We start from the raw sequence: 27033 nt of genomic DNA, 5'->3' as shown, positions 1-27033 counted from the left end.
AGCCTAAATACGTTGCAAATTGTTAATTTAGGTCAAAGTAAAACATTTTTAAAATAGTTTTGGTGTATTTTATATTTTATCGTTGCATCTTGTGTTATATTCTTTTATAAATACTATAAGTTAACTATATAATATTTTGGCATTTAATTCATGACATTTTAGTTGTGACTTGTGGATATATTAATATTGTTCTTTCCCTTGATGACGTCACAAAATGGCGACCACCATGCGCCTGTGCAATGGCCTTTTTCTACGCACTTTGTAGCTGTGTCTTGTTGATGGAAATTTCCGTTCATAATAGTTTCTCAATTATAAGTCATATATATACTCGTTTTAGAAAAAAAAATCATTTAGGCGAATACTGCGTCATTGCCAAACGGAATTATAGAATTGTTACAGCAAATATCGAACTGTCAAGAGCACTGGACTTCTTTCCCTTGTGCTATTTTTTGAAGTTGATCAACTTTTGAAGTTAGTATTTTTCGTTGATATGGAGTTCCACGGTGGTGGGTCTGGTGGGGTCGTGGTCAGTGGCAGTAACGTACCTGCATTTCTTACGAAACTTTGGACTCTTATTGAGGATCCGGACACCGATCCTCTGATCTGCTGGAGCCCAGTGAGTTAGCATTAGTAGCTAGCAAACTAGTTATCTAACCTGCTAGCTAGCTGCTGGACATCTAAGTAAATTAACATAGACTTGGTTCGCTTTATAGATAGTTTGTCAATCAAGATGGTTTCACATTTCATATGTGATGTTAGCGGGGCATCACTTTTTTTATATATATATATATATATATATATATATATATATATATATATATATATATATATAACTTTAGTTATATGATAAAACATACAGTGAACTAACGTTAACTAGATTATCTAGCGTTAGCTAACTTCCTAACCATGTAGCTAGGTTAGCTATCCAGCTGACTAACTAGACAATTTAGCTAATTTGGTCAAACGTGAAGGTGATACATTTATTTGCTGCAATTAATCAGCGAAAAAAAACTAGGCCAAGGGCCGGGGAGCTTCGTGGCGGAAGGTTTTGTTAGTCCACGCGTCAGCTGTTCCTGGGTGTCAATGATCATTTTCTAGCTATGTTAGCAAGCCACCTGTCTGCAGCTAACTACTTAATTTGGTTAACTGTGAGTGTAGACAGTATGTAGCTGTCTGTGTGTCCAAAAAGCCATGCAAAAAAAAACAAATTGAAACTCGCTAACGTTAGCTACAGCATTGTAATGAGAAAAGGGGGTGTGTGAAAAGGGGTGTGTGGCTGTGTAAACAATTTGACAGCCTTTTCCCTTTGCTAGCCGCAATGTTGGAATTCTCATTAGCCAATAAATTGATGTTACTCTAAGTTGTACAGCTAACGCCGGGTCATTATGTCTAAAAACAAATCTTATAATTTATATTCACAAATCCATTTTTTGTCACATGCTTCATAAACCACAGCTGTAGACTAACAGTTAAATACTTTCCGGCTCTTCCCAACAATGAATAGAAAAAATATGAATAACACGAGGAATAAATACACAATGAGTAACGATAACTTGGTACCAGTATCGTGTCGATGTGCAGGCGTACGAGGTAATTGAGGTAGACATGTATGTACAATGCATTTGGAAAGAATTCAGACCCCTTAAATTGTTCAACCCATCCCCCATCAACACACAACAAAGAAGAAAAAGGAAAGGTTTGAAATTTGCCAGTTTAAAAAAATAAATGGAAATATCAAATTTACATAAGTATTCAGACCCTTTACTCAGGACTTTGTTGAAGCACCTTTGGCAGTGATTACAGCCTTGAGTCTTCTTGGGTATGATGCTACAAGCTTGACACGTCTATTTGGGGAGCTTGTACCATTCTCTGCCAATCATCTCAAGCTCTGCCAGGTTGGATGGGTTGCTGCACAACTATTTTCAGGTCTCTCCAGAGATTTTTGATTGGGTTCGAGTCGGTGTGCTGGCTGGGCAACTCGAGGACATTCAGTCTTGTCCCGAATCCACTCCTGTGTTGTCTTGGTTGTGTGCTTAGGGTCAGTGTCCTGTTGGAAGGTGAACCTTCGCCCCAGAGGTTCTGAGCACTCAGGAGCATGTTTTCATCAAGGATCTCTCTGTATTTTGCTCAGCTCCTCTTTCCCTTGATCCTGACAAGTCTCCCACTCCCTGCCGCTGAAAAACATCCCCACAGCATGATTCTGCCACCACCATGCTTCACCATAGAGATGGTGCCAGGTTTTTTCCAGATGTGACACTTGGCATTCAGGCCAAAGAGTTCAATCTTGGTTTCATCAGACACTCGAGTCTTGTTTCTCATGGTCTGAGAGTGATTGGTGGAGTACTGCAGAGATGGGAGAACCTTCCAGAAGGACAACCATCTCCATAGAGGAGCTCTGTCAGAGTGACCGTTTGGTCAGGGAGGTGACCAAAAACCAAGGTTTTTCTCTCCTGATTGCTCAGTTTGGCCCAGGCAGCCAGCTCTAGGAAGAGAGTCTTGGTGGTTCCAAACTTCTGCCATTTTAAGAATGATGGCGGCCACTGTGTTCTTGGGGATCTTCAATGGTGCAGACATTTTTGTTTACCCATCCCCAGGTCTGTGATTTGACAATCCTGTCTGCGCTTTACGGACAATTCCGTTGACTTCGTGGCTTGGCTTTTGCTCTGACATTCACTGTCAACTGTGGGACCTTTATATAGACAGGTGTTTGCCTTTCCAAATCATGTCCAATCAATTGAATTTAACACAGGTGAACTCCAATCAAGTTGTAGAAACAGGATGCACCTGAGCTCAATTTTGAGTCTCATAGCAAAGGGTCTGAATACTTTTGTAAATACACTATTTCTGTTTCTTTATTTAGAATACATTTGCAAACATTTCTAAACCTATTTTTGCCTTGTCATTATGGGCTGTTGTGTATAGATTGAGGAAACAAATCAATTTAATCAATTTTAGAATAAGGCTGTACCGTAAAAAAATGGGGGGGAAAGTCAAGGGGTCTGAATACTTTCCGAAGGCACTGTAGGTAGGGATTAAGTGACTTGGCAACACGATAGACAATAAACCGTTGAAGCAGCATATGTGATGTGTCAAAGGAGGGTATGTCATACACCGGATAGGTGCTGTGAAATGTGTTTTGTGGAACAAATTAGGATTAAGTGCCTTGCTCAAGGGCACATCGACAAATGTTGTTTTACCTTGTTGGTTAATGGCCCAACGCTCAAACAGCTAGGCTACCTGCCAATTTATTATTCTTATTTTATTAAATGTCAAATGATGTTGCTGACTAATAAGGAATTATCTGGCCTCTACCTTTTGCACTCGTTGACCCTGAGGGTGAAAGCATAGACAGTCATAATTATGTTTTCTCTTACTACTGGGTAGGAGACAATCCTGTGTGTGTTGATACGCTGTCTATCCAAGGGCATCCTCTGTTTATGGACTCTGGTCCAAACAGCGGACTTCTATCTGTGCATCCATTTCCCCGGAAGTGAATAAATAGCAAAATAACTGACAAACATTCAGACAAAACACTTCTATTGCGCTTTGACACTGGATCATTTCAGCCGTCATTGCACAGGAATTGCTTCACAATGGTGAAGTTGTAGGAGGTTTTGTGTATGTGAACTAACCCCAGAATATTGAGATTATGTACAAGCAAATCTACTAATTAGGACATTTTCTTAACTGATTTGATGAAGTTTTTAGGATGCATTGCCATTAGCGGCCGGCGTCATTGTTTTCTCTTTAACCTACATAATCAGTAAATTCTTGCGTCATGATCCAACTTGTCCATTGCCTTAGACTTCACACCATTCTCTACCTTCCATAATCAGTGTAAGTAGAGCCTTTATCAGACCCAAAGTAGTGAATTAGTTTAGCTTTGTCGTAGGCCATCCAAAGCAGCTTAACTTGATTCTTACTTTAGTCCATTTTTATTTTGCCAGGGAGTCATGTTGAGACCAATGTCTCTTTTACAAATGAGCCGTGGTTATAATTATAGGCATAGCCAAGGTAAACGGGTTGTGCACTATTTATTTAAAGGGATACAGTAGATAAAGGTCTTTATGCCAAAATAATTTATTGTTCTTTCTCTTCCTTTACAGAATGGCAACAGCTTCCATGTGTTTGATCAGGGCCAATTCTCCAAGGACGTGCTTCCCAAGTATTTCAAACACAATAACATGACCAGCTTTGTACGCCAGCTCAATATGTGTGAGTTGTCATTCATGTATTTAACATGTTAGGCATGGCAATGCCATGGAATTAAAATGTGCCGTCATAATCATGTTATATGCAATATCGTTTATATGAGAGGCTCCTGTATAGTTTGAATTGCTGTCCTTATTTTGTTTGTCTATATACTATGGTATTTACGGTATGACACATGACGTAGTAATTGCCACATCCCACACAAGGCTAAAGTAAGTATAGTGTAAACCGAAAAGTAGCAAATCTTATGTTGAAGAGAGATTTCACTCATGTAAATCCACACGTATACATTTACATTTGCCTCCAGCATCTACACTGATTGGTTCTGGGTGTTTTGGTAGATTCTACCTAATTATTTGCTTATATTATGATGAGCCTTTAAACCAGCAGTGTCAAACTAATTTTGCCCCAGGGGCTGCATTCGGTCTTCAACGAGGGCCGCACCAAAAATTGGTTATGTTTCCTTGCAGTCAAAGTTAGAGGGGAAAAGTCCTCTATCCGTAATTGTTTTAATTTCCGGTGCTCCCTAACTGTAGTGATTTAAAAACTATATGACTATAGGTCCATTATCCTTACTCCACAGTTTCCATTTGGTTTAAGTAATTTTGATGTACACTGCTCAAAAAAATAAAGGGAACACTAAAATAACACATCCTAGATCTGAATGAATGAAATATTCTTCTTAAATTATTTTCTTAAATTATTTTTTCTTTACATAGTTGAATGTGCTGACAACAAAATCACACAAATTATCAATGGAAATCAAATTTATCAACCCATGGAGGTCTGGATTTGGAGTCACACTCAAAATTAAAGTGGAAAACCACACTACAGGCTGATCCAACTTTGATGTAATGTCCTTAAAACAAGTCAAAATGAGGCTCAGTAGTGTGTGTGTGGCCTCCACGTGCCTGTATGACCTCCCTATAACGCCTGGGCATGCTCCTGATGAGGTGGCGGATGGTCTCCTGAGGGATCTCCTCCCAGACCTGGACTAAAGCATCCGCCAACTCCTGGATAGTCTGTGGTGCAACGTGGCGTTGGTGGATGGAGCGAGACATGATGTCCCAGATGTGCTCAATTGGATTCAGGTCTGGGGAACGGGCGGTCCAGTCCATAGCATCAATGCCTTCCTCTTGCAGGAACTGCTGACACACTCTAGCCACATGAGGTCTAGCATTGTCTTGCATTAGGAGGAACCCAGGGCCAACCACACCAGCATATGGTCTCACAAGTGGTCTGAGGATCTCATCACGGTACCTAATGGCAGTCAGGCTACCTCTGGCGAGCACATGGAGGGCTGTGCGGCCCCCCAAAGAAATGCCACCCCACAACATGACTGACCCACCGCCAAACCGGTCATGCTGGAGGATGTTGCAGGCAGCAGAACGTTCTCCACGGCGTCTCCAGACTGTCACATGTGCTCAGTGTGAACCTGCTTTCATCTGTGAAGAGCACAGGGCGCCAGTGGCGAATTTGCCAATCTTGGTGTTCTCTGGCAAATGAAAAACGTCCTGCACGGTGTTGGGCTGTAAGCACAACCCCCACCTGTGGACGTCGGGCCCTCATACCACCCTCATGGAGTCTGTTTCTGACCATTTGAGCAGACACATGCACATTTGTGGCCTGCTGGAGGTCATTTTGCAGGGCTCTGGCAGTGCTCCTCCTGCTCCTTCTTGCACAAAGGCGGAGGTAGCGGTCCTGCTGCTGGGTTGTTGCCCTCCTACGGCCTCCTCCACGTTACCTGATGTACTGGCCTGTCTCCTGGTAGCGCCTCCATGCTCTGGACACTACGCTGACAGACACAGCAAACCTTCTAGGTACAGCTCGCATTGATGTGCCATCCTGGATGAGCTGCACTACCTGAGCCACTTGTGTGGGTTGTAGACTCCGTCTCATGCTACCACTAGAGAGAACGCACCGCCAGCATTCAAAAGTGACCAAAACATCAGCCAGGAAGCATAGGAACTGAGAAGTGGTCTGTGGTCCCCACCTGCAGAACCACTCCTTTATTGGGGGTGTCTTGCTAATTGCCTATAATTTCCACCTGTTGTCTATTCCATTTGCACAACAGCATGTGAAATTTATTGTCAATCAGTGTTGCTTCCTAAGTGGACAGTTTGATTTCACAGAAGTGTGATTGACTTGGAGTTACATTGTGTTGTATAAGTGTTCTCTTTATTTTTTGGAGCAGTGTATATTGAGTCTGTTTTTACTCAAACTTCCCATCGGCCGTATTAGACCACTTCTCGGGCGGTATCCGGCCCGCTGGTCCCTGCTTTAATTAGACTCAACGGAGGACCTTTTTTAATATATGCTATATCTTTGAAGTTGAGGTAGATGTTAAAATGTATTTCTTATACTGTGAAAGCCTTGTGATTTTTGTTTGTGTCTTTAAGCAATAAGGCTCGGGGGGTGTGGTATATGGCCAATATACCACAACTAAGGGCTGTTCTTATACATGACGCAACGCGGAGTGCCTGGATACAGCATTTAGCAGTGATATATTTGCCCTATACCACACCCCCTTGCACCTTATTGCTATTATAAACTGGTTATCAATGTAATTAGAGCAATAAAAATACATGTTTTGTCATACCCGTGGTATACGGTCTGATATATCACGGCTTTCAGCCAATTAGCATTCAAGGCACGAACCACCTAATTTATAATTGGTTATATAATCCACTTACGTTATTTATTAAAACTGAGAAGAATTGGAAGAGGAAGATATAATTGCATGCAATGACCTAGAAACCAGGCACATTTTAGAAACAGTAAATACAGACACGGTAATTGCCACGTATCTAGAAATTGAATAGTAGTGCCATAGTCAACTGTAAGTTGTTGTTATAACTTTCTACAGACGGCTTCCGCAAAGTAGTCCACATTGAGCAGGGCGGTCTGGTGAAGCCTGAGAAGGATGACATGGAATTCCAGCATCCCTACTTCATCCGCGGACAGGAGCCTCTACTTGAAAATATAAAACGGAAAGTTACCAATGTAAGTGCAAAACGATGAGATGGCATCATGTGACATGTGTCTTGAATCACCTATCAAACCTTTCTTCATACTGGGCTTGACATAGCCTAGACAGTATTACCAATATATAAAATGTATAGTCAGGCTCTTCAGACAGACAGCATGTCAGACAGCATGTGCTCCAAGTTCTTGGCCTGCTCTTCTGCTCTCCTCCCAGGCCAGATTGAGCTGATCTAGGGGCCTCTGTGGAGCCAGACAGCTGAGGATGGGAGGATTAGAGAAGGCAGGCCAGGGAGATGGTAATCTGATGTTGCCTGACACAGCCACTTTCTACTCTACTCAGTCTGTTTATTTACAGCCGCTTCCATCTGCACCTTGATATAGTCTGCCTCGGGCCAACTGATCAGTTCAGGCTAAAAACTGATAACCAAATCATACTCTTTTCATTGTGTTTCCATTGTCTATCCCTCAGGGTTGCAGTCGGGGCCAAGGCCTACACTGAAGGCTCGTTTTTATCTCTTTCCCTCCTCACTTTAATACTTTTCTTTTGCTTTAGCAGTTTTCTTTGCTTTAACCATTTCGTCATGTTCTCTCTCCCTTTCAGGTGTCCAATGTTAAACATGAAGACCTCAAGATGAGCTCAGACGATGTCTCGAAAATCCTGACCAACGTGCAGAACATTAAAGGCAAGCAGGAGACCATAGACTCCCAAATCATTGCCATGAAGCAGTAAGTGAAACGTTGAGAGGTATATTCTGATTCAATCTCATGCATGTTAGATGGTCGACTCAGCTTAACTAATACATTGAAGGGAACTAAATCAAACAGAATGTCTAACAAACCATAGTACAACGTACAAACCCCCAAGTCCACAACTCCACATAGATGCAAGATTCAAAAACAGTTTCAGAATTGACTGCCCCTTGAATGATGCAAAAACGCTCTTCACCAGCTTACCCTTTAAGTTCCACACAATTAGATATTCTCCCATCCCCCCCACCCCCTTGCTGCTGTGTTGATATATTAGCAAGTATGCATACTGTGTGTCCCTATAGTGCTGCAGTAGCCTACCATGCTGCATTAAGGCGGTGTAAGCCAGTTTATTTAAAGCTGATGATTAGGCTGCATGAGGCAGGATTCCGAAAGGCCTGTCATAGGCTGAAGTACTGTATATACACACTACGTTACAAAAAGTATGTGGACACCTGCTCGTCCAACATCTCATTACAAAATCATGGGCATTAATGTGGAGTTGCAGAACAGTGTTTGTGCTGACGTTGCTTCCAGATGCAGATTGGAACTCGGTGGTGAGTGTTGCAACCGAGGACAGACAATTTTATGCGCTAAGCATTTCAGCACTCGGCGGTCCGGTTCTGTGAGCTTGTGTGGCCTACCGCTTCACGGCTGAGCTGTTGTTGCTCCTAAACGGTTCCACTTGACAATAACAGCACTTAGTTAACCAGGGCAGAAATTTGATGAACTGACTTGCATCTCATAATGCCACATTGAAAGTCTGTCACGTAGAGTAGGCCAGAAAGCTATACTGGAAAACCTAACCTCTGTCAAAATAAAAAGATGGCGGAGCCGCAAATGTTCTTCTGTGCTTCAGGGTGTTTATTTACATAGTGATTCTGAAACAAAAACAACAGTACTGCCATCAAATGTATACCTTATGGGACAGCTAAACACAATGCTGCCCCCTTCACAGCTCAATCCAAAATGGCCTCTCCATGAACTGAAAGAGCGGCTCCTTTTGTAGGGCTAGCCCCTCCCCTCAGAACAATTAACACCAATTAATTAAGCAATTAACTCGTCAAACCTACATTTTCTATTAACTAAACATACTAAAGTATATACATTGCAACATGTTTATGAAACTATCACAACATAACAGTTATAAAATTACATTACTACTGACAGTGTCTTTCAATATGCCCATTTACATTAATGAGGCATTTGGGACAGGCACTACAAAGTCAGCCCAATTCCCTCTGCTCGGGTCCTTATCCAGCATACACGGAAGCTACAGAGATGGAGATAGAGAGGAACAGAACAAACAAACAAAGCGCTCATCCACAACATCGATAAGTATAATACATATTGCTTATATTAAATATGAACACTGACGTAAGTGTGAAATGTATGTACTAAGACAGAGAAGTTAACTTGTGTGTCGACCCACATTGTGACCTTATCTGATAACGGAGCAGGGAGGAGTGATGAATGTGTGCGTGCATTAAAGAACCAAATGCTGCCCGCGGCCAGGGACGGACTTCTACGTCACAAAGTAATTGAGCTCTTCAGTAAGGCCATTCTACTGCCAATGTTTGTCTATAGAGATTGCATGGCTATGTCCTCGATTTTCTGCTGTAATAGCCGAATCCACTAATGCTGGCACCTGACTATGTCCGTGTGCTGTTTAAATCTACAGAGCTATCATAAATTATAGCTTTCAAAACATTTTTCACCAGCTTTAAACAATTATTAATAGAGTATGTCTATTGATATACATTCTTATGGTGGTAGAACCTAAAACCAATATTTTTAAAAATGCTAAATTACTTATTTAATCTATAAAACAAAAAACATTCAATTGAGAGTTGGACCTGGTCTGTTTCCATGTTGTGATCAAGTGTGTGTCCAGGTTTGGTTTGAATTAGGTCCAGGGTTTGTTTTGTGTGGTCTTTTTCTGGAGGACTTGATCAGACTGAGTTCCATGTTTTGTAGCAGTAATGATGTGGAGACTGACATAACTCAGCCTGGTTAGTTATTGGTTATAATGTCTTCATCAGATGTGGTTTCAAAGTGGAGAGTTCCCATTTTGTAGCAGTTATGTGGGATAACCCATTGGGTTGTGTCAGTGTGCCCCACTCTGGGACAATATAATGGTGGCTCATCTTTCAGGACACCACGTTGCCATTCTAAAAGCATGAGGTTCTTCTCATGCAGCTGGGATGATGTGGGTGTGCTGTTCACCAGCTGCCTGTAGCCCGTCCGGGTGCATGTCAGAACCTACATCATTATTACAATCCTTCCTACACGCGCACACAGGCGCGCTTGGGTTCTCCAGCTGGACCTCACCCTTGAACTCTTCATTGCCACCGAGGGCTTTCTCGCCTGTCCCAAACAGGTTAATAAACCAGACTTTTTCTGCATGGTACCATGATGCAATACACACAGCAGATTTTATTGTGACCTCATTCATCGTGTCCATCGGCACAGCATGACAGTCTCTCACCATGTCTTAGAATAGATGGGATTATTTACCTTGTATTATATCATCTGTTTTATCCAATTTGCCTATTTGATTAAGATATGTTACTCAAGAATGATGGCTGTCCATCACCCGAGGTGGGTGGCTCTCACGCTTTCTTAGGGAGAAAAAAAACTGTATTGTTCTCTATTACCACATTCCACCTCCCCTCTGACCCTTGAACAAATCTGACGCGCCAAAAAGTAATAGGTATGTTTCCAATTATCTGATCCCGTTCACATGTCAAATAATCCCTCAGTATTGGTTAGAATGGTGTTCTGGGTTGGGCCCTATGGTGAGGAATCCACACCTGACCCTATAAATCCCTGTTCGTCTGCCCCACAGGGAGGTCAGCACCGATGGTGGGCTTTTACAGGGCAGAGTGGGTTTACAAGGCAACAGAGACCACTGATAAAGGACCTCTCTTTCCCACACTGGAAGTATGGGGGCCCTGTAGCACTCCGATGGCACCCCAGTACTCATGTCCTTCAACCCTGGTTTGGTCGCGGTTTTAATATCACATCAGTGTGCTGGAGGTTCTTAAGGTTAACATGCGTTACTCTGTAACAATGCCAGGATGTAAGGCCTAAGCTTTGATTATCAGCAAATTTATTTTTCATTTTGTCCTCGAAGCTAGGCCTAATGTTTGTTTTATATTTTTATTTTGGGGGGGGGGTCTAGAATAGTTTCATTTGCAGAATCTGAGAGTAGCCTTAATAAAGACATAAGACTAAAATGCTAAACAAACTCTGAAATATCTAAAAATGTGTATTCTCTTTATTGTGGCAGCACCATTTCACCAGGTCAAATTCTTGGTACATGTTGATGTACTTTGCAAATAAAGATTTTGATTCTTAAATATTTTATGATGGAGCCAGAAGACTCGATCTGACATATTTCACCAAGGTATTGTCTAGCCTGGTTCTGGCCTGGTTCTAGAACTGCTTACTCTGATAACTCCAGTGGGACTGAGACCATAGGAGATTGCAGGACAGCACAAATAGATGTGGGACTGGGCTAGGTGTTGTCCGAGTCCAGGGCATGTAATTTAATGTGATACATGTGTATGGATGAATCAGGCCCATGAGCACACCTACAAAGTATCTGAACCAGAGTCTGAGGGGCCAGGCTTTAAGAGCCAGGTGGAGGGGCAGGGTCTTTATAGACTGTACTAAAAAAGCTGAATAAACACATCGCGCTAAGATCTTTCAATAGCCATTAACTTAACAAAATAAACTGCCTCAACTATTCCTCAAATCTTTACCAGCGCAGTAAAAAATCTGCTGTGCCTTGATAGGTGTTCCACAGTATGGGTGGGTCTTAAAGATGAGAGCCTAAGCCCCCCCCCAAAAAAAATCTTGGCTACATGTACTGTGGAGAGGTCCGTTAGGTCCGTTAGGGATGACTTGTTGTTCTGAGATTTTTACTTTCTGATTTATTTCAAATATGCTTTGCAACAGGTTATTAGGCTATTCAACTTTGACGTAGGAAACAACATCACAATGTCAAGGACTGCTGTCATTACAGCAAGCATCCCTGACATACCCTTAGAGGAGGTCATGGGATTGGGAATGGAAGGGAAATGTACTGTCCCTGTATTCCATTTAAAGTTCAATGGATTTGTTATGTGTGGTTTATTTATCTGTAAACGAGTATCCCCTTTGTCTTTCCAGTGAGAATGAAACTCTGTGGAGAGAGGTGGCCAGCCTCCGACAGAAACACGTCCAGCAACAGAAAGTCGTCAACAAGGTAAACCTGCGTTACCTGCCTCTTCTCTGACCACCCAGAACAAGTAGACTCTTCTATGTTTAACATAGTAGTTCATGTGATAACTCTTGGAATGACGTTCACTATGGGAATAAGGATTTATTTATTTCTTCTCATAAAACATGGGACCAACACTTGTTGTGTTTTTTATATTTTTGTTCAGTGTAAATCAACAAATATTTTCCTGTTAACTAGAGCTGGGACCATAAACTGAACATTATCAACACAGACCATACCAACCAATTATCGAGTCCGTTTTATTGACATCGGAAATCACGATAAGTAGCCTGTACTAGAGAAATGTGATAGTAACAACTGTTAAGTTCATGTTTTAAGTATCCCTATAGTTCTGTTATTATGGTGCTATCACTCTGATATTAGTACGCCTGCCCAGTAGTCTGACTAGATGGACCTGGCCTGAGTGTGATGGCAACTATGTACTATGGTGAAGTAAACATTATTAAACTGGAACCTAGTTGTTGTGTCATTTTGAGTTAACATTGGTAGCAGAGGATGGCTAATAACTACAATGTGCCTCCTCGCTTCGATGAGAAGAGGTCGTATGAAAGTTAGAAAAATTTACTTGGAATCTGGACACAGGTTACTAATCTGGATGAGAGAAAGCAAGCACTTGCAGTGGTATTATCACTTGAGGGAAGAGTAAGACATACAGCGCTGGAAATATCGGTGGAGGATTTGAACAAGGATGACGGTGTGATAACTTTGATCAAGGCACTGGATTCTGTGTTTGCAATGACAGACTACATAATGGATTTCGAATGGACTACGTCATTTATTTTGTACTTGAGCAATAGGATGCGCAAGTACGACATGGTTCTCCCGGATGCCGTGTTAGCTTTCAAGTTGCTATATTCTGCCTGTCTGGATGGGAGCGAGAAACAGTTGTCTTTGACTGCTTGTACTGTGCTGACTTGCGTCATTCAAGTCAGCACTAAAAATGATTTTTGTTGAGAAGACTTGTCACGCCAATAACTGATGGAATGCGAGTGACGCGGCATATTACTCTGAGCAGCAGAGAAAAGACATTAAAACGTTCGCAAGACAACCAGACGAGCGAGCCATTGCCCACCACAAATCCACTGGACAGGTATGGAAGGAGATCAAAATGTGGTATTTGTCAAAGCACTTACCATTGGGTTAAAGACTGTCCTTGTAAAAATGAACAGGTTAAACTAACAGGAAATGTGAACACAGATGGAGCAGTAACGGAGCAGTGTAACATTACACTGTTTTTCAAATGAATCTGTTTCTGATACTGTGATCTTTATAGTTGAATCCTTATGATCTGCTGTTATTGATACTGTATGTACACAGTGTGTGGTGCAAAATGTCTTGATAGTTATGTCAGTGAACTCAATATGAAGTACAAAATATAATTGACACAACAGAGCTTTCATATTTGGAGATGGGGGAGTCCGTGTAAGAATAAGATTCTGACGGGGCACATGGAGATTCTGAGGAACACGGAGCACATGGAGATTCTGAGGAACACGGAGCACATGGAGATTCTGAGGGACACGGAGCACATGGAGATTCTGAGGGACACGGCGCACATGGAGATTCTGAGGGACACGGAGATTCTGAGGGACACGGAGCATATGGCCACAGAAGAAAAACAAAGTATTGTTAACTTCACAAACAGTTTGGACATGCTACAGTTGACAGACTTCAGAAGTTACTCAGCAGTTTTGGGAATAATGATGATGAGAGTACTTCCATTCTATGGCAGATAGTTAACCGTTTTGAGACATGCCAGAAATACAGCAAACCTAAGCCCAGACCAGCTGTTGGTTTGCCACTGGCTTCCAAATACAATGAACCAGTGGCTGTAGATCTACATGAGTTGGGACCAAGTGTGTGGAACCTTCACATAATCAACCACTTCACACGCTTCAGCGCTGGGAGCATTGTGAATAAACCACTTCACATGCTTCAGCGCTGGAAGCATTGTGAATAAAAAGAAACCCAGTGAAATCTTCAAGCACTTCATTCATTCCTGGATATGTGTGCATGGCCCACCCCAGAAATTGTACAGTGACCATGGAGAATTCAATAATAATGAAATAAGAGAAATGGCTGAGAAATTCAACATGGAAGTAAAGACAACTGCCACATATAGTCCATGGAGCAATGGACTTGTGGAGAGACATAATCAAACACTCACAGAGATCATGCTTAAAGTGAAGCAAGACAATGGGTGTGACTGGAAAACCGTCCTACATTGGGCTTTGATGGCCATAAACTCAATGTTCATAGTTACAGCCCATACCAACTAGTGTTCGGGCAGAACCCTAATCTTCCCTCTGTACTGGTTGACAAGCTACCACCACTAGAAGGGACCAGTGTGAGTGCATGGATGGGACAGCACCTTTTCAGAACTACATGCAGTGACAAAAGCATTCACTGAAGCAGTGTGTTCAGAGAATTCACAGGGCTCCGCGTCAACTGCTTCGATCCACAGATAAGAAGTACGAGACTGGAAACAAAGTGTACAACAAACGAGTTGACTGTCAAGAGTGGAAAGGACCCAGAGTCACCAAGGTGGTGTGGTGATATTTGTGAGGCACCAGTGTCCTGGTGCATCACTCACGATTGCTGTTGCTGAGATTCCGCCTCCTACTGAAAATGACAACGACACATTATCAGACACAAACCTATCAGATGTCGCATCCAATTATATGGAAACTGACACAGGAAATGGAGCAGAGACCTTCAACCATGAAACAGGTAATATTGTTGAGGATTCAAATTAGGAAAACGTTCAACAGTTACATGGTTGTTCCACTCTAAAAACTGGACAAACTGTAAAATACATGGACAGAGAAAGTGGTATTCAGTCATTGGACGAGCAGGAAAATCCAAAGGAAAACACCGGAACTGGTACAGCTTGCAGTACTCTGAACCAGCTACACTTTCTGATACAACGGGGTCAGCTGACCTGTCACTTGTAGACCATCTCAGAATTAAACCAATGGAAGGTCGAGAAAAGTAGAATGACATTCAAAATGATATACTTGAAACCAAGGACGTGTCATTTGACTCCACTAAACTAGATAGACTCAGTAATTGGAGGAAAAATTTAGTGTTTGTGGAAGTCAGACATTGGCCAAAAATGTGTCTCAACAAGGTGGGCTTGTACCCTTAAAGAATCCTTGACTGGAATTGTGCCAAAACCATGTCTAGTGGCTAGAGGTTTTGAGGCGCTGGCTGCTAATGGACTCCCAAAAGACTCACTGACATGGGAAATTCAAGGGAAATTCAAGGGAAATTCACATTAACTTCCGCCTGAAGCTAAGTGCGGAGGAACACTGTGGAAACGAAAAAAGTGTGTGTGTGGGGCCTGGCAGATGAATCACTCTACTGGTACAACAAAGTCAAGGCAACAAGGCTGAGTACAGGTGGGAAAATGCCACAGGTGGATCCTGCAGTCTTCTATTGGCTTGATCAAGACTGCAATGTGACTGAAGTATTTGCAGATCATGTTGATGACTTCATCTGGGGTGGCTCAACAGACCTTTGCTACAACTGTGATTCCACACCTCAAAGCTGTTTTCTAGGTCGGCTGTGAGGATCATCATAGTTTTTATGTTGGCATAGAGTTTATTACAGTTGACTAAACTATACTGATGCAACAGGAAAGCTCTGTCAAGAATCTTCAACCCATCCACATGGATAATTCAAGAGCCGTACAAAGGAATTCCCCTCTCTGTGGAATTGAAGCTGATCAATTGAGGTCAAATTCTATGGGTTGCTAGACAGAGTAGATCTCATGTATTGTTTGACTGCAACTTGGCAGCCAACACAACACGCCACTGTACAAACCATCCATGGGGCAAACAAAGTTGTTCGTAAACTGAAATCACAACAAGTGACTGAAGTTTCAGCATGTTGGAAAAGATGACTCTGAAACGAGTTGTCTTTAGTGATGCTTCCCTAGGGAACCTTACAGATGGAGGCACACAAGGTGGACATATAATCGTGTTAATGGGTGAAGGAGGAAGTTTCTCACCTATCTGTTAGCAGTCAAAACGGAACAGAAGGGTTGTCCGAAGCACACTTGCTGGAAAAACCCTTGTTCTTGCGGATGGAATTGGCTATGCCGTCTTTTTGAAACATCTGTTCTCAACTGTAGTTTGTCACTGGCAACTTACTACTCTCCCTAGTTGATGCTGTCAAGTCAACCAAGTCTGTCACAGAGAAGCGACTTCGTCTTGAGATTAGCACCATCGATGAACTAATTCAAACACAGATAATCAAACAGATTCTGTGGTCAGACACAAAGGAACAGCTTGCTGGCTGTCTGACTAAAAAGCGAGCAGCCGGTCTTGTGTTTCTAAAGGCATGTAGTAATGGAAAGTGACAGCTTGAATAATAGAAATGTAAAAATAAAAAAAATACTAAAAATATTTAATGTTCAGGAAATCACAAGTACAATATACCAAAACACAGTTTAACTTGTTGTTAATCCAGCCGGCGTGTCAGATTTCAAAAAGGCTTTACGGTGATAGCAAACCATGTGATTATGTGAGGACAGCTCTCAGCAGACAAAACATTACAAACAGCTAGCAGCAAAGTAGATTGGTCAGAAAAGCAATAAAATTAATCACTTACCTTTTGATCTTCGTATGTTTGCACTCACGAGACTCCCAGTTGCACAATAAATGTTTGTTTTATTCGATAAAGATTCTCTTTATATCCAAAAACCTCCATTTGGTTAGCGTGTTTTGTTCAGTAATCCACAGGCTTGTGCGGTCATGACGGGCAGACGAAAATTCCAAATACTATCCGTAAAGTTCATAGAAACATGTCCATTTTTTTTTATAATCAATCCTCAGGTTGTTTTTACAATAAATAATTTATAATATTTCAACCGGACGGTAGCCTTTTCAATAGAAGAGAAAGAAAAGGCCTCGCTCCAGGTGCGCACGCATGCACAAATCTGAGGACATCTGACTATCCACTGACGCGATGTGATCATTCTCGCTCATTTTTCAGAATAAAGGCCTGAAACTGTCTAAAGACTGTTCACACCTTGTGGAAGCCATAGGGAAAGGAATCTGGTTGATATCCCTTTAAATGGAGGATAGGCTTGCAATGGAAAAGTGTAGTTCCTGGATGGATTTCTCAGGTTTTCGCCTGCCATATCAGTTCTGTTATACTCAGAGACAATATTTTGACAGTTTTGTCAACTTTAGAGTTTTCTGTCCTAATATGCCAATTATATGCATATTCTAGCTTCTGGGTCGGAGAAATAGGCAGTTTACTTTGGGCACGTTTTTCATCCAAACATCAAAATACTGCCCCCTAGCCTAAAGAGGTTTTAACAACCATATTCAAAGGTGGTGGTAGTACTATGGGTACAGTAATATACACAAGTAGCCTACTCAGTTCACATTCATGTTATAAACCTAACATTCTATTTGTCATTATTGTGATAATCCAGTAAATGTATTGTGAAATGTTTTTTTTGTCCATATCACCCTGTTCAACTGCTTACTGTGCTAATGTCTCCCCAAGCTCATCCAGTTCCTAGTGACCCTGGTGCAGTCCAACAGAGTCCTGGGGATGAAGAGAAAGATGCAAGTCATTTAGAATAGCAACCTCTCATTCACTCAAATAGTGGTCTGTTTTTTTTATGTCTGACTCTTGTCTGGTCTCTCTATGGTACTACAGTCCCCTGATGCTGAACGACAGCAGCTCCGCCCACTCCATGCCCAAGTACAGCAGGCAGTACTCTCTGGAACACCTTCAGGCCTCGTCCTCTATCTCTGTGAGTTCACCTTCTCCTGGAACCTAGCCTAGATTGGCACCTTCCAGTGGTAGAAATGGAACAGGCCTGCACTCTTGAAATACTGTAGTAATATCAGATAGAAAGCACTCTTCTTGTATTGTGAGTTTGGAGGGGGGGGGGGGGCCTGATTTGAATTCACAGTAATATATTTAGGCCAAATTATGCTATTGATACAGCTGTACTTTACAATTTGAGGGATTTGCAAGGCATGTTTTGATGTAGGCTAGTGAAGTTACCAAGAGGTGTGACGCTCCCCAGGAAAGATGAACAACTCATATCTCAGACATGAGAATGTAGCTACTGTAAGTCACTTTTTTTTCAGGCTGTTAACCAGCCAGAGGTAATGCATTCCGAGAGGTGTGGTTGCTGGAGCACCACTAAGGTGTAATGTTATTTAAGCCTGTGTTACATAACTGATCTTGTTAGGATGTCAGGGCAGATTTAGTATTCTTGTGAACGTGTGTCCTACTCCCAGCCCTCGGGCTCCCCATTCACCAGTACAGGTCTCTTCACGGCGGAGTCGTCACTTAACAACGGCCCCATTATCTCAGATGTCACTGACCTGGCTCAGGCCAGCCATGTGGAGGTCACCAATGAGTGGATGGAGGAAAGGTTAGTGACTGTTAAAATTCAGGAACAACTCCTGACCCTATACCAAATATACACTAATTTAAAAAATGTCAATTTCTCTTCCTGTCTTCAGCACGAGCCCATTGGTCCACATAAAGGAGGAGCCGTCCAGTCACGTGTTGGAAGAGGTGTGTCCTGCTGAGGTTGTGATCGGGGGGGCAGGAGTCCAGGTTGACACGCCTCTGTCCCCCATCAACTTCATCAACTCCATCCTGCAGGAGAGCAACGAGCCTAATGCGGCCCCCACCCCCACGACCCCTACAGAGCAGAAGTGTCTCAGCCTCGCCTGTCTAGACAAGTGAGTAATCCCCAGATTATGTCACCGTGTCCAGGTTCCACTGCCAGTCTGTCCCTCAGCCCCTCCCACCGAACACCTAGCAACAGATTACCACAACGAGCCTAGTTCTCTACCCTAAAAAGTTTTTTTTTGTTCACCTCTTGTATTTCAAATTTGCTCAACACACTGCGGCAACAGCAAGTGATAGGAATTCCACCCAACGCTTTTAACCGTTGGTCGTCGCGGGGTGTGTCCATCGCTTACGATCCACTTGCATCACACTAGCCTTTCATTATCTTTTATATTCTGTTGTCCTATGCCAGTCGACGTCTGCAGCCAGCCTAATGCCCTAGGTTTCTCCCCATGCGCCACCATCTCTGTGTGTATCACATTGCATCAGGAGGATGTGCTAGCGACGCAAAGCAGCTCTCCACTGATAAATAGGGCAGCTGTTAGCACTTTATGCTAGTTTAATAAGCACCGTCGTTCAACAAGCTCTACATAAACAAACCCACTGGCTTGTCCCGAGTGTTGCTAAGTATACACTTCAAAGACTTAGCTAATTCTTTCAAACCAAACATGGATTATTTGGCATTTTAGACATAGTTCTGTTTATTTGTTGCATTTCATCTTGGCTTTTTAGTTGTAGGATCCTGGCTGTTGCTACTAACGGTACATAATAAGCTGCTCAATGTTTAATCAAACTAATGCATACTGTATATCTTAATCTACTCTATCTTTATGTAGATGGGTTTACGATATATTAGCGATGCTGTTCATCTCTCACTCAAACATCCTCCTTTTTTTACTTCTTTTTTTTTTGGGGGGGGGGGGGGGTGTTGTCTGTCAATGACTTGTACAGTTTCGATGTCAGTGCTGAAATGAAAGTGTTTGTTTTATTGAAATCGTACTCTGACAAAATACATGTATCCTAGACTGTCCGTACATTTTTATTTTTTATTACAGGATTCCTTTTTAAACCAGCTACGAATTCTGTTCCTGTGCCCCCAATGCCCATTATTCTAATTTTCAGCCAATGAGAAGCCGCGTAGCCTATGTAATCCCCACCCCTGGGCTTTAGTCAACCTATGGGGTGCCGTGTGTAGTAGTCTGCTCTCCTCTTTCCAGCTGTTGTTCTTTTATCTTTTCAGTTCTACACAGAAGTCAGAGGTCTCCCGCCTCTTCCCCTGCCCCTCCTCGTCTCTACACCTCAGACCTATCCCAGGGTTAGCATTTCAGTTGGCCCACAAACACTGTTGTTGTCATCTCCCAGAATGTTTGATTGACGCTGCTGTACCTGGCATTGCCACCAGCAACAAGCCCAGAAAACAAACTGTCAAGCCTGTGTGGTCTGTAGTAAGAGAAATAAACAAAGTGATTTGTGTATCTATTGAGCAAATATATATTGAATCATTATTGAGGCTTGTATCATTTCTAATAGTTTACCATATCCCTGGAGTCTACAAGCGGATTGTGCTCCTCAGTATTTGGCACCAACTTGTGTCATTGTTGATTATTAACAGTGTTTTGAACACATGGGCTTGAAAAAATGGCTGATTTTAGCATGGTTTGTCCAAATGTTAATCTAACTGCATACGGCTCATCCGCAAAGTTTACCCTCCATTTTGGTCAAACGGCAATCATTCTGTGAGTGGTTTTAATTTTTTATTTTATTTTAACTTTATTTAACTAGGCAAGTCAGTTAAGAACAAATTCTTATTTACAATGACGGCCTAGGAACAGTGGGTTAACTGCCTGTTCAGGGGCAGAACGACAGATTTGTCAGCTCGGGGATTCGAACTTGCAACCTTCGGGTACTAGTCCAACGCTCTAACCACTAGGCTACCCTGCCGTGACAGGCCCAGGGAACTATAGGCAAACCATTCCACTTTCTGGGCTTCAGGTTCACAACTCAGTGATTGTGTGTCCCACTCATTGCTTTTCCAATGGCTTCTGCAGCTCAAGTGAAACGAGTTGTTGGTTGATTTAATTACCATTCGTTTTAAGCAGCTAATTTGCTTTAATGCGTGTGCTTAGTCAGGGAGATGTTCAAAGATGAATATGAACCATGTTGTTTTCTTTTTTTGGTGTAGGAGTGAGCTCAGTGACCATTTGGACAGCATCGACAATGGCCTGGAAAACCTCCAGACTATCCTGAATGCACAGTCCATCAATTTTGAGTCCTCACCCTTCTTTGAAGTAAGTTTAGCCTTTTTATTAGCCTGATCCCGGATCTGTTTGTGGGACCAGATTGACATCTACTATATTCTGTCCCAACAACAGTATGCTGGGGCGTTTCCTATGTGGAACACTAACCGGTCAGATTAGAGATTTGTCGCTGCTGGGCAATTCTAGGTGTGTTTTAAAGGGATGGTGGCTTTGTGAAGGATGATGCTAGGTGGTCAACCTGGTGTGAGTGAGGACAATGACCAGATGAAACCAACAAGAGTTAGTTATGGTTCATGTCTATTTTCTAATTCCTCCGGTGTCTTGTTTTTGTTAATCTGCTTCATCTGAACCCCATGGGATAATAATGTTTTCTACCACTACTTGTCTTTCAGTTCTTCAGTTCTTCCCTGCCTGGCTCTGAATTCGACCTGGAGAGCCTTGACAGTGTAAGTTAGACGGAATCAAAATCACCTTTATTCGCCAAATAAATTTGCATGTACAGGAATTTGACTCTGTGAAATGGTGCTGCGACAATGAACAGAATATACAGAGACGATATACAGACATAATTTACACAATCCACTTTATGTACACAATGAACATCAGGCTAAAATCTACAGACAACACTATAAGCTGCATTATGAGTTGCGCATACAGATGTATACACAGTGTACAAAACATTATGACCACCTGCTCTTTCCATGACAGACTGACCAGGTGAAAGCTATGATCCCTTATTGATGTCACTTCAATCAGTGTAGATGAAGGGGAGGAGACAGGTTGAAGATGGATTTTTTAGCCTTGAGACAACTGAGACATGGATTGTGTATGTGTGCCATTCAGAGGGTGAATGGGCAAGACAAATTACGTGCCTTTGAACGGGGTATGGTAGTAGGTGCCAGGCGCACTGATTTGTGTTTAGAATTGCAATGCTGCTGGGTTTTTCACGCTCAACAGTTTCCTGTGTGTATCAAGAATGGTCCACCACCCAAAAGACTTCCAGCCATCTTGACACAACTATGAGAAGCATTGGAGTCAACATGAGCCAGCATCCCTGTGGAATGCTTTAGACTTTTTTTAGAATTTTTTTATTTACCTTTTTATTTATCTAGACAAGTCAGTTGAGAACAAATTCTTATTTACAATGACTGGTTACCCCAGCCAAACCCTGGGCCAATTGTGCGCCGCCCTATGGGACTCCTGATCACAACCAGATGTGATACAGCCCGGGATCGAACCAGGGTCTGTAGTGACACCTCTAGCACTGAGATGCAGTGCCTTAGACCACTGCGCTACTCAGGATGCATAGTCAGTGGATGAATAGTGAACTGTAGTCCATGAATGAGAAGATCACTGTGGCCGGGTTGGTAAGGGCCACTATACAAGGGAAGAACCTGTTCAGGTGGTGGGAGGTTTTGGTTGTGATTGACCTGAGGGGGTGGAAGAGGTATGGATATAGACCCTCTGCCTTGGCAGGGTAAGATGATTGTGTCTTTAGCTGTTTACTGCTTTTGTTTTGTTCATGAAATAAGTTAGTCTCACTGTGGCCCCCGTTGTTCTAGATCCAGGACTTGCTTTCATCGGATCCACCTAAAGGGGCTGAGAGAAGTGACAACTACACCGGTAAGAACTCCTAATATACTGTATATCATGCTGAATATCCATTTCATTTTTATGTGATGTTTTATGGGAGTGACCGTGTGCTGATAGTACCGCCGCTGCCACTGCTGCTGCTAGTACCGCCGCTGCCACTGCTGCTGCTAGTACCGCCGCTGCCACTTCTACTGCTGCTGCTAGTACCGCCGCTGCCACTTCTACTGCTGCTGCTAGTACCGCCGCTGCCACTTCTACTGCTGCTGCTAGTACCGCCGCTGCCACTTCTACTGCTGCTGCTAGTACCGCCGCTGCCACTTCTACTGCTGCTGCTAGTACCGCCGCTGCCACTGCTGCTGCTAGTACCGCCGCTGCCACTTCTACTGCTGCTGCTAGTACCGCCGCTGCCACTGCTGCTGCTAGTACCGCCGCTGCCACTTCTACTGCTGCTGATAGTACCACCGCTGCCACTTCTACTGCTGCTGCTAGTACCGCCGCTGCCACTTCTACTGCTGCTGCTAGTACCGCCGCTGCCACTTCTACTGCTGCTGCTAGTACCGCCGCTGCCACTTCTACTGCTGCTGATAGTACCGCCGCTGCCACTTCTACTGCTGCTGATAGTACCGCCGCTGACACTTCTACTGCTGCTGATAGTACCGCCGCTGCCACTTCTACTGCTGCTGATAGTACCGCCGCTGCCACTTCTACTGCTGCTGATAGTACCACCGCTGCCACTTCTACTGCTGCTGATAGTACCACCGCTGCCACTTCTACTGCTGCTGATAGTACCGCCGCTGCCACTTCTACTGCTGCTGATAGTACCGCCACTTCTACTGCTGCTGCTAGTACCGCCGCTGCCACTTCTACTGCTGCTGATAGTACCGCCGCTGCCACTTCTACTGCTGCTGATAGTACCGCCGCTGCCACTTCTACTGCTGCTGATAGTACCGCCGCTGCCACTTCTACTGCTGCTGATAGTACCGCCGCTGCCACTTCTACTGCTGCTGATAGTACCGCCGCTGCCACTTCTACTGCAGCTGATAGTACCGCCGCTGCCACTTCTACTGCTGCTGATAGTACCGCCGCTGCCACTTCTACTGCCGCTGATAGTACCGCCGCTGCCACTTCTACTGCCGCTGATAGTACCGCCGCTGCCACTTCTACTGCCGCTGATAGTACCGCCGCTGCCACTTCTACTGCCGCTGATAGTACCGCCGCTGACACTTCTACTGCCGCTGATAGTACCGCCGCTGACACTTCTACCGCCGCTGACACTTCTACTGCCGCTGATAGTACCGCCGCTGACACTTCTACTGCCGCTGATAGTACCGCCGCTGACACTTCTACTGCCGCTGATAGTACCGCCGCTGACACTTCTACTGCCGCTGATAGTACCGCCGCTGACACTTCTACTGCCGCTGATAGTACCGCCGCTGACACTTCTACTGCCGCTGATAGTACCGCCGCTGACACTTCTACTGCCGCTGATAGTACCGCCGCTGCCGCTGATAGTACCGCCGCTGCCGCTGATAGTACCGCCGCTGCCGCTGATAGTACCGACGCTGCCGCTGATAGTACCGACGCTGCCGCTGATAGTACCGCCGCTTCTACTGCCGCTGATAGTACCGCCGCTGCTGCTACCATCATGGAGTCAAATTCAACACCATTTGATCCCACCCCCATTTTAGAGTCAAAACTACTCTGGTTTCAGTTTTGTGTTTTTAATAAACTCATGTCATTTTAGATTTTTCTGTGTTTTGAATAATCAACTCAATTGGAGTACATTTCCACTTTAGTAGATTACCTTTTTTAACACTGTAGGGAGTAAAGCCTAATTAGCATATTTCCCACTGCTATTTGAATGAATGAATGATCAGGTTACCACCAATTACTGTGACATCTAATTCCTTATGGAATCCAGCCAGAAAGACATCCAACAATCGTAACTTTACATCCACCACAACCGGCTGTCAGTGATTGCCAGACTGAAAGGTGTCATTTTAAATGACTACCTAGAACAGGTATACTAACGGCTGCAATAATTCTAACCACTTAAAAATGGGGTTAGTTTAGAAAAATGTGTATTTATCTTTGTATACCATAAGGTTAACAACGATCAATGAACAAAAACAAACAAAAAAATCTTCCTGCAAAAGAGCATGCTGGGAATTTGCTCCAACATTTCCTGGTTGCTAAATATTCTCAACTGTTCGCCTAATTTAAGTTTGTGACAGAACAAGCAGTGCAGAGAATCATTGTATCATTTAAACCAGTGTGAAATATGTTTTCGATAATAAGTTTGTGACAGAACAAGCAGTGCAGAGAATCATTGTATCATTTAAACCAGTGTGAAATATGTTTTCGATAATAAGTTTGTGACAGAACAAGCAGTGCAGAGAATCATTGTATCATTTAAACCACTGTGAAATATGTTTTCGATAATAAGTTTGTGACAGAACAAGCAGTGCAGAGAATCATTGTATAATTTAAACCACTGTGAAATATGTTTTCGATAATAAGTTTGTGACAGAACAAGCAGTGCAGAGAATCATTGTATCATTTAAACCAGTGTGAAATATGTTTTCGATAATAAGTTTGTGACAGAACAAGCAGTGCAGAGAATCATTGTATCATTTAAACCAGTGTGAAATATGTTTTCGATAATAAGTTTGTGACAGAACAAGCAGTGCAGAGAATCATTGTATCATTTAAACCAGTGTGAAATATGTTTTCGATAATACCATATTTTTGGTTATCAGCTGTTCGAAGCCGAGGAAAAACCCTTCAGCTGTGAAAAATGAAACTTAAGAATGGGAAGCAGGCAAACGGGGCGTGTAGAATGGAGCTGCCGCTTCTCCGAGTTGCTTTAAATGAGTGACTGATGTATAACTCACATTTCTATCTGAATTTGGTCAGGTCGCCCAAAAAGCAACATACTCCGCACATACTACATACTGCCAAAATTCACACGGTTGAATCAACTCTGAAAATGTGCGGCTTAAACTTCTTGCTGTATTCTCCAAAGATGTGTAAAGGGGCTGTGGATACTCACCCCATGGATATCTCTCCCTGTCTCTGGTTACTCTTATGGAGTTAACTAGAGTTGATTGAGAGGAGTACATTTATCAACACTAACTCCAGCAAGCGTATCACTGTCAAGGGATTACGTTAACTCCAGTAGTCAATAACATAAACTACACTGTGCTTCCAATTTACCTTGATTTATATTATACAATGCTCAGCCATTATATTTAATTATGCTTATTTTCCTATGCAAAAAAATAATGATCTCATGTGTTTTCATATGTTGATTAAAACAGGGAAGCAGCTTGTCCAGTACACCAACCAGCCAATGCTACTAACTGACCCTTTGACCAATGAGAACGGGGGGGCGGACCTCCCCACTCTGCTGGAGGGGGACTTGTATTTCAGCCAGGACCCTGAAGAGGAACCTACCATCTCACTCACCTCTGACACAGCATCACCAGACAAGCCCAAATTATCCTGAAGAAACTTTTTATAAAGGGATGTACTAGTATGTTTAAATTTTTATTTTGTCGTGTTCATGTGCAGATAATGACAAATCAACCCGGTTGAATCCAAATGATGGTTTTTCACTATTCTCTGAGCTATTGAGCTTCATTCATTTCAAGGCTTAAACTTCCTAGTGAAAGAATTTTGCTTTAGATTAATCGAAACAGAAGTTCGATTTAAATTACTGCAATGGTTTGTTCAGCTCTTGGAAATGACTTCCAGGGTTGAATTATCTGTGGTCTTATTGGCGGGCCTTAAATAAAACTCCCTAAAAGATTCATCATTACCGGGTCAAGTTTTAAGCATGGGGATCACCAAGTTTCTTTAATGAATAAAAGTGGAAGTATTCAAAATAATTGTTGTAACACAGGGCATAGATCCAGTACATTACTGTTTCTGGGAAAAAACAATATTTTTGTTAAAATAACCCCCCCCCCCCAGAATTTTTTTTTATTTTACCTATTGATATAATGGTAGTACCTTTTTATAATTTTAAGTGTTTTTAAATATTTGTACTGCACCATTATCTTGATTTATTCACATTAGATGCAGAAAGTGTTTTCTTTGACATGTTTTCATTGCATAATTCATAATGGAATGCTGTTGGTATTTCAGCACCTTTAAACTTATTGAAGTTTTAATGACAGAATCCTTTAGTTGCTACATCTAAGCATTCTAGAAGAATATAACTTAGAAATGCCTCATTAACTTAGTTCAACTGTCGCTCCCCATCAGAACCCAAAATTTAAATCTTGTTTTGTTTGTAAACAATGTATACTGAACCAAAATATAAATGCAACAGTT

At 42.7% G+C, this 27033-nt stretch overlaps 1 protein-coding gene across 2 annotated transcripts; it reads left to right on the top strand.

The window, feature by feature from the left end:
* The first annotated feature begins 191 nt into the window (after positions 1 to 191).
* LOC139373808 (heat shock factor protein 1-like) lies at positions 192 to 26507 on the top strand. Of its 2 annotated transcripts, XM_071114823.1 has the most exons (14): positions 192 to 616; positions 4107 to 4215; positions 7079 to 7215; positions 7799 to 7923; positions 12121 to 12196; positions 17753 to 17814; positions 17909 to 18005; positions 18502 to 18638; positions 18730 to 18954; positions 20085 to 20159; positions 21027 to 21132; positions 21495 to 21548; positions 22665 to 22725; positions 26016 to 26507. In XM_071114823.1, exons 1-14 carry the CDS (start codon positions 491 to 493, stop codon positions 26201 to 26203), a joined length of 1578 nt encoding a protein of 525 aa, XP_070970924.1. In that variant the 5' UTR covers positions 192 to 490; the 3' UTR covers positions 26204 to 26507. The 2 variants fall into 2 exon arrangements, with proteins under 2 accessions (XP_070970924.1, XP_070970925.1); XM_071114824.1 differs by lacking the exon at positions 20085 to 20159 and having other exon boundaries at positions 207 to 616.
* Positions 26508 to 27033: the final 526 nt, after the last annotated feature.

The sequence above is a fragment of the Oncorhynchus clarkii genome, chromosome 18, assembly GCF_045791955.1.
Source record: "Oncorhynchus clarkii lewisi isolate Uvic-CL-2024 chromosome 18, UVic_Ocla_1.0, whole genome shotgun sequence".
Taxonomy (NCBI): domain Eukaryota; kingdom Metazoa; phylum Chordata; class Actinopteri; order Salmoniformes; family Salmonidae; genus Oncorhynchus; species Oncorhynchus clarkii.
This window is presented reverse-complemented; position numbering and strand designations above follow the sequence as displayed.